Here is an 8,761-nt window from a genome sequence, read left to right as displayed (position 1 = left end):
GTAATGTACTGAATCCCAAGAGATTTCAAGTAGGCTTCCTTTGGCCCCCCACTGCAAGTTGCATAGACAGTGGCGCCTACGCGCTGGCAATGCTGAATGGCAATCAAGCCGACCCCTCCCGTTGCGGCATGAATAAGAACCTTGGCGCCAGGCCTGACTTGCGCCACATCTCCAAGGGCGTGCTCGACAGTAGCCGCAACTACTGGGAGTGCTGCGGAAGCCTCAAAGCCAAGCGAAGACGGAGCGCGGCGGACAAGGTTTGCGTCTGTTGTTGCATAAGTCCGCAGCGCCCCCGGAGCAATGCCGTAAACGCGATCTCCTACACGAACATGTTCGACGTCATCGCCAACAGCCACCACAGTGCCGGCGAAGTCTGCGCCAGGGGGCCCTGGATCGCCAGGATATAAATCCATGACGTTGAGAACATCCCGGAAATTGAGCCCAACGGCCCTTACACGCACTTCAACTTGGTTGTATGCAGGCGGCACCCGCGCTGCGAAAGCTTGCGGCCTCACCACCAAGTTCGAAATTGCCCCTCTCTCCGGCATGTACAATTCGAGGGCCCCCCGTACGGCTAAATCGCTTTTTTCAATCCGTGCTGCGTACAGCGTGTTGCCCCGCAGCATCAGCTCGCTTTCGTCTGAGGTTGCCATGCTTGAACGCAAGAACGTCACAATGGCCTTCGCTACATCGTCATCTTTTTCCAGCTGTTCAATATCCAGACACCCGATTTGCGTTGTCGTGCCCGTAGAGGCACCTATTTCCAGCCGCGCTGCCTTCGCCAGCCCCCAAAGGCCGGCATGGGCAGGCAGATCTGGCGGGGATGGAGTTTGTGCTTCCTCTTGCGGCGAATCCATGATGCCGCTGGTGAAGAGCCAGACGGGAGGCATGTTGGAGCCATTGCTTAGCAGAGCAGAGTAGGCTTGGAGAAGACGGATAGCTGCATGGGGAACGTCGAGGGCTGCATACTCGTCAGCCGTCAAGGCCTCCACAAAGGCGATCGCCCTCCAGTTACCACTTGCGAGGAGCTCTTGCACGTCTGCCCTGGTCGAGGGGATGTCCTCTACACTCAGCACTCTGCCGAAATCCTCGCCTCCAAGTGAATTCGAAAGCGCTTCCATGAGCTGAAGACTGCCTCCAATGACTAATACGGGCCCTTTTCCGGCGACGAAGTCTTGCGGCTGTGCGGTCAACTCGGCTCGCTTCTCCCACTTGACCTTCCAAATGAGATCTCTAGGAATGCTGGCGCCAACGCTCCCCCCAATATCCACATTTCTCAGGTAAACCTTTTCCAAGGAGGCTGCCACCTGCCAACTGTCGTCGAACAGCCTGACATTCACCATCGCTGAGCGCGAACGGCATTCGAGGAGCTCTACATGGGCCCAGCATCCCGCCTTCCCCTCCAGCTTCCGGAGCAAAATGCGGCCTGCCCCTACGGGAACCATCGAGACGTGCGCGCGGGAAGCGTGCCTCCCAATGAGCGACGCCGCAACCTGCAAAGGCGCATGCAGAAACACCCGGGTATAAATTTATGGGAAGCTAAGTAAGGGACTGCCAGCACCTCTTGCCCAGCAACAAAAGGCTCTTGGCTTGTTGTCCCCCGCAACCAACAAACAATGACACACAACTTTTTGCAGATATCCTACTAAGCAGCTCACATGAAGGGCGCCGTCAAGAAGCGCGGGATGCACCAAAAAGCCGCTTTCGAAGGAATCCTGTTTGCAGCCTTCAGGAAGCATGAGGCGAGCGAGAGCTTCGGATTCAGACCGCGAAATATGATTGACAGAGCGAAAGCGAGGCCCGTACTGCAATCCTAAGTCGAACAAGGACTCGTACAGCTGCGGAACTGAAACTGGCTGGTTGCACCTTTCCTGGAGCTCTTTCAAAGACGGGAGTGTTTCCTCCTTCTGCTGCTCGCTAAGAACAATGCTCGCGCTGCAGTGGACACTGGTTTCATCATCCCAGACGCTGCGTAGCTCGACCCCCAGGTTTTTCATGATATGGCAGCGAATCGTGAGTTCGAGATCTTGGGGAACAACGTGATCATCGGGCAAAGCTCCCCGATTCGACAGAAGGGACTGGGAGACCTCTTCGAGTTCAACTTTCAGCCTGTTGTCTCTCGATTTAGGCTCGGAGGAAGCCAGTTTCGGGGTGCTGGCCTTGCTGCTCGAAGGCGAAACAAGCCAAGCACTGGGCGCAAGCGTCGGGCTGGCATGACCAGGGGTCGACAGACCCCGCGAATCGCTATCAGCACGAGGCCTCCGTACATAAGCGTCATTGACTCTTCGCGGCGTTCGCACTGTGCGTGGACTGCGCCTGCCACAAGTGTGTGTTCCTGTTCGCGTGTTGAACTCGTACGTCACACGCTGGGAACCAATCATCATGGGCCTCTCAAAGAATACATTCTCAAGAGCGACCGCCCCAGAGGCCGTTTTCAGGTCCAGTGCGAAGGCAGCACTCGCTACAATCTCTGCCATCCCCATGCCTGGCATCATGGCTTTTCCATTGACCATGTGATCGGCGAATAGCGGCACTGCCCGGCGAGGAAACGAGGTTTCGAATAAGAACTCCCCGACCCCAAGTTCTCGATGTTTCCCCACAAAAGGATGCGGGATCTGCACCCAGGGGATCGGCTTTCTGTGATAGAGCAGCTCGTCGTGGCCGTGCAGGCCATGCTCCATCTCTAGCTGCTCACCAATGCGGTTCAGAACTGACAGGCACTTCTGCACGGATGTTGTCTGCCTTTCGCTTGTCTCCTCGTCAGCTGCCGGGAACGCAAACACCCACTCCACGTCCTTCGCCGTTTCGTCCACACTCTGCTGGCCCATCCTGATGAGAGCAGCCCTGCCGTTTATCTCCACGAGCAACTTGCACCCGGCTGACACGAGGTTGCTGATGCACTGATCGAATCGCACCGTCCGCGTCAAGTGGCGGGTCCAGTAGTGACCGCTTAGAACTTGCTCATCACAGAACTCGCCAGTCGTTGCGCAAATCATTCGCACGGACGGCCGCGAAAGCTTCACGCCGCTCATGATCCGCTCAAGAGGAGTAATGACATCCGAGAGAAGTGGAGAAGAAAAGCTTACACGGTCTTGCAAGTACTTGAAGCGCCCCGCTATGTCCAGCTTCATCAACACCGACTCCAGCTCCGACTGTATGCCCGACAGGACCAGCTGCTTCTGGCCATAGATCAGAGACATCGCAACAGATGAACTGGAACCCGCAACACCCCCAGCCTCAGAAATCGCCATTTCCACGTCCTTTTCGCCAGCTCTGCAGGCCACAGCAACGGCGTCCGATGGCAAAAAAGTCTCGACAAGCTTCGCGCGCTGGCAGGCAACCCGTAGACCGTCCTCTAAGCTCATGACGCCCGCGATAGCAGCGGCCACAAACTCGCCTACTCCAACTCCCATCACTGCATCCGGCTTGACACCCTGCGCAATCAAGCTTTTTCCAAGAGCGTATTCGAAGGCGAATAGGACGGGCTCTGCAAATCGCGTTTGTCGAAGCCACTGCTGGGGTTGCTGGCCATGCGCCCTCTCCGCAGATCTTGGCGTATCCTGGTCAGAAAAGAGAATAGAGAGCAGCGGAACGCTGACTAGCCGCTTAAGTATGTCACCGCAGTCATTTAGAACCTTGGCAAATACGGGGTTGCCGTCATAGAGCCCGCGGCATTTTTCCAAGTCCTCCACGCCTTGACTACCAAACATGAAACACACAGCCGTTGGCTTCTGCGCCTTGCATGGCCGCCGCAACTCGCACACGTGAGGCGCCTCCTGCAGGACTGCATGCGCATTTGCTCCTCCAAATCCGAAGGAGCTGACTCCACCAATGCGTTGCTTCCCCTTTGGGGGCGTTATCGGGAGGCCAGTCACTGGGCAGATGAACTTCGCCCCCTTCAAGTCAATATGTGGATTCCACGTTTTGAAATGGAGGTTCGGGGGCATCTGCTTGTGACGCAGGGCGAGTGCGGACTTGAGGAAGCCTGCAATACCTGCTGCACCTTCAAGATGTCCAATGTTGGTTTTGACGGCTCCCAAAAGAAGGGGTGAGTCCCTGCTGGACCTAAATACTGATTTGAGAGCACCCACTTCTATGGGGTCACCCAGGGAGGTGCCTGTTCCGTGTGTTTCAACAAATAGAACCTCGTCAGGGGTCACATTGGCATTGCGTAGAGCCGTTCGAATGATTCGCTCTTGCGAGGGGCCACTAGGCGCCGTTAAGCTGGCAGCTCGCCCTCCATGGTTAACTGCAGTCCCACGAACGATACAGATGATGCGGCTGTCCTCTTTCATAGCCTCTGACAGGGGTTTTATGACGATGGCACCGAGGCCTTCTCCGCGGACATAGCCATTGGCGCTGGCATCAAATGTTTTGCACCGAGCATCCGGAGCCATCATGCGAGCCTTGCAGAAGGCAACTGTGACGTTAGGTGACAGCATGAGGTTCACACCAGCAACCAAAGCAGAGAAGCAGCTTCCTGCCTTGATTTCCTGAATGGCTATGTGCAACGCTACTAACGAAGATGAACACGCGGTATCCACGGTCAACGAGGGGCCTAACATCCCCAACGTATACGAGAGGCGGTTTGATAAGATCGAGGGCGCATGGCTCGTTGCTGTAAAGCTGCTTATCCCCAGACCCATCTGAGCACATGTTTGCTGCCACTCATTGCAGCAGCATCCCACAAAGGTTCCGATATTTGCACGTAGCAAGCTGTCCTTATCGAAGCCACTGTCGTGCAGAGCCTCGTAGCCGACTTCCAGCAAGAGCCGTTGTTGAGGATCCATACTCGACGCCTGCGGGTGCCCCAGCAAGCGCAAAATACAAGGCCGCCACCTCACTACATACACCCCAGACGTGCACACTGCGTTTGCAAGAAGAACATGTGGAAGATACGACAAATTTTCAAAGAGAAACGTGCTGTTGGGGCCAACTCTCTTACCTCGGCCAAGGATATCCTGAAAAATGAGGCGTCGAAGAACTCCGCATTTTCAATAAAACCGCCTTCTCGGATGTACATTTTTCCTTCTGCGTCGGGATCAGGGTCAAAGTAGTCCTCTACATCCCACCTGCATCATAGCGAGGCAGCACACATACCCTAGGCAGCGCGTAAATGTATGCCAGCAATGCCTCTTTTGCAGCCTAAGCACGTGCGCTGCTACGCGAAAGACACATATACTGGATAAGGGCTGCTCTGCTGACCTGGACCGCGGAACCTCCACCATTGCATCGACGCCGCACATAAGAGCATCCCAAAAAGAACTGAGCGATGTACTTCCTCCTGGCAAGTTGCACGCTGCACCTACAACTGCCATTGTCATCTCCGAACCGGTGGCGTTAATGGTTAACGCGTCTTCCCCTCCTTTCCCTTCTATCTCGCGTACCAAGAAGTCTATAATATCCTCCATTGTTGGGTAGTTGAACATCAGCGTCGGCTCGATATCGATGTTCAACTTTTCGGAAACAAGCTCCGCTAGTTCCACTGCAGCAATGGAATCCACTCCCAGCTCATGCAAGGGGGCCTGCATGTCTGGAAGTTCGCCGTCATCTCCTAGCACATTTTTCGCAGCGTCGATTACTGCGTCTCTGACAGTTTTCAACACCGTCTCGTGCGTCTGTGCTGCTTCTTCATGTCCCTTGTGCGCAGATTCCGACAGCTGCTGGGTAGGAGATTTGGTAGGAGCCTGACACCCTGTTCTTGCCGCGCTTGACGAAGCTTCGACCGGATGGACGTGGTGGGTGTACGTGTGGAGGACGCCATCAAGGCTGCCATCCAGCAGCTTATCGCGAGCTAGAGACCTCCTCAGCTTACCACTGCTGGTCTTTGGTAAACTGCGAGGCTTTAGGAGCCACACCATATGCACACTCAGACCGGTAGCCGTAGCAATTACGCGGCAAATGTTTTTTACAATTTGATCGTAGCTGCTCCTGTCAAAGAGCTGTCGGCGAACACGAGCCCAGACACCCTTCAAGCCATCCTCCACGCGAAGCTCAGCAGCGATCCCCAAAACTTCATTGGAATCGGCCTCAATTGCAAAAGCAGCGACGCACCCTGGCCGAATCTGAGGAACCTCTAGAACTGCCTCTTCAATATCTGGAGGATAGTAATTGCGTCCTCTTATGATAATAATGTCCTTGAACCGTCCTGTTACATACAGTTGACCGTGGTACAAAAACCCACAATCTCCCGTGCGAAGTCCAGTAGCAGGCGTGCGATTTCCCTGTAAGTCGATTATGGACACGCGAAATGCGAGCTCAGTTTGCTCGGGCTTGTTGAAGTATCCTAGAGCCACAGATTCACTGAATGCAATGATTTCCCCAACATGCCCTTCGGGCAATTCTTTGTTCGTCTCGGTGTCCACGATTTTTACTGCAAGCATCACAGCAGAGAGCAAATGGTTCTGCCTACTTTGCACTGCCTTTTGGCGCGCCACCTAATTTTATGGCACTCAAAAGGGCAAAACTCACCAGTAACACCTTCGAATGGGAAGCCGCAGCTCACTACGTCTTGAACTTCGCCCGCAGGCCGTAAAGCAGCTTCCTCCTCGGTGAAAACTTTTACTTTGCGCTCAGCTCTCAGTGTGAGCGCATCAACGTAGAGTACGTTGGCCTTGGCTTGCCAGTTCCCTTTGCCTGTGACGATAAGCGTATGCTCGGCGAGGCCGTATGCCGGTGCCACAGTAGACGGCTTGATACCCTTCGGACCGAATTTCTGAGAATACAGAGGTGCATCACGCAATAGAGGCAGCAGATAGTAAGGTGGGCAGTTCGCAATCAATCAGGCTGAGCGCGCAGCGCTCGAACCTAGAGGGGTGCAGGGGCTTTCTTGGCCGAAGGAAGCTTTGCGCACCTCGACGAACTGCTCCACTGTCTGTCTACGAACAGGCTCAGCTCCAGATAAGATTCCGGTGACGCGGGATAGATCCAGTTGAGCATAAATATTTTCAGGCATTTTTCGCGTCACTAAGCCGAAGGCGAAGTTAGGGGCAGCACTGCAGACGCAGTCGTACTGGCTCATGGCTTTAAGCCACACCCACGGCCGTCGGATGAAGTCTATTGGCGACATTTGATATAGAGCAGCTCCACAGAATAATGGACAACAGACGAAGCCAATAAGCCTGTGGGCGCAGCACACGCATGCCATTTGAATTAGAGACACTGTGACCAGTTGTTCGCAAAGTATATATTCAATACAGAGAAGCGCTTCCTGCGTAACGCCGAGCGAAAACACACACCCTTAGACTGCACCAGCTACAACGGCGGTGCTCACCCCATATCGTGATAGACTGGTAACCATGAAAATGCTCGAACTCTGTGTCCTCGACGCGTCGTTGACACCTCGTGTCGTCTCCTCCAAAACTCTTCCAAGTCGTAAAAGTTATAGTCGCGGGTGGAAAACTGCTCAGCAGGGTCCTTGGTTTCAGAGTGAGTTGGAAACTCAAAGGAATTCCAGCACAAATGCATGTTGTGTAGCAACGACAAATGCGTTACCATGACACCTTTGGGTTCAGATGTACTTCCAGAAGTGAACTGCACAAAAGAGGCAACAAACAGGCCGCTGGTGACAAAAAAAGTGAAGGCGTGCTGCAAGCTGCTGGCAGTAATATCATGTTGGAACTAGGGCCCCACAGAAGTAGATGCACGTCAAACATTTTAAAACCAACTTACACGTGCCTAGCATACCTGAAGAAACGCGATGGAGTGAGGATCGAGAGCCGCAGGGGTGCGATTCAGCGAACTAGTTGTTTTGATCGTATCCGTGCAGATCCACTCCACATCTCTCCACCTCTTTTCCCGCGAAACCACCGACATTGCAGCAGCTACACGGCGATAAACCGTGGAGGTAAGTGCTCTTTTTGTTCCTGCACTTTCTCCGATATCACAAAAACGAGGAATGTCCGTTATTCCTTTCGTGGGATCGGGAGGATACACGGGGACTGCCGCGATGCCTGAAATAATGCAACTAAAGAATGCAATGATGAATTCTATTCCTGGAGGATAGCACAAGATCACCCGATCTCCTCTTTTTATTCCAATGTCCTCCAGGTGCTCCGCCAGCGTATATATTTGATCAAGCAGCTCCTTGTAGGTCCGTCTTTCCGCAATATCCCCCTCTCCATTGAGCCAAACCACGGCTTCTGCATCTGGAACTTCTTTTGCCCACTTTTGGAATGCAGTACCGAATGGATTGCCACAAAACCTATTCCATAATGCTTCGACTGGAGGACTCAGTGGCCGGCTTGAGGGACTTGTAGTCTCCGACGCATCGGACTGAGTCGCTGTTGACGCCTCCACCATTTTCCGCTTCATGTCCGCCATTCTCGAAGAAATGCATAGACGTGCCCCACGTTTAGAGGAGGATGTTGAAGCACTGCTAAAATAGTGAGGGCCGAAGAGCGACCCACTCAAAACACATGTATCAAAGCTTTGGTCTAAGACACATCACACCAGGTACGCCATCGAATTTGTCTTTTGCGCGGTTGCACGGCGTATGCCACCTGGTGATCCTCAAGGTGCAGAAGGAGAACTTCCGCTTCGAAATAACCTCCACAGAATTGCTGCAAGCCGACTGACTTCCTACAGGGCAGTACTAGTGCCAAAAGCAATGCCTGAAGTCAAACGGATGCATACGATGTTATTGTAATGCCTATGACCACGCCTAAGGAGTTGCTGTAATATCCTCAGGTGCAGATTCCAGGCTTATTGTGTATACTTGAGCCTAATGCACCACTGTGTTCTTCCTTCCCAGGGTTCCCTG

The 8,761-nt window shown here is 53.7% G+C and overlaps 1 protein-coding gene across 1 annotated transcript; it reads right to left on the bottom strand.

Moving 5' to 3' along the window:
- Nucleotides 1-8: 8 nt before the first annotated feature.
- On the bottom strand, nucleotides 9-8,322 carry LOC34621740 (the record flags this gene model as incomplete). Its single annotated transcript, XM_026334702.1, has 8 exons — nucleotides 7,687-8,322; nucleotides 7,274-7,533; nucleotides 6,854-7,121; nucleotides 6,472-6,715; nucleotides 5,206-6,373; nucleotides 4,946-5,072; nucleotides 1,659-4,799; nucleotides 9-1,493 (listed from the first exon to the last, which is right to left on the bottom strand). Coding segments are annotated over exons 1-8 (7,329 nt in total), but the record flags the coding sequence as incomplete, so codon positions are not given.
- Nucleotides 8,323-8,761: the final 439 nt, after the last annotated feature.

The sequence above is a fragment of the Cyclospora cayetanensis genome, unplaced genomic scaffold (assembly GCF_002999335.1).
Source record: "Cyclospora cayetanensis isolate NF1_C8 unplaced genomic scaffold, CcayRef3 CcayRef3_contig_48, whole genome shotgun sequence".
NCBI classification, from domain to species: domain Eukaryota; phylum Apicomplexa; class Conoidasida; order Eucoccidiorida; family Eimeriidae; genus Cyclospora; species Cyclospora cayetanensis.
The sequence above is the reverse complement of the archived record's forward strand: the minus strand, read 5'-3'. Positions and strand labels throughout refer to the sequence as shown.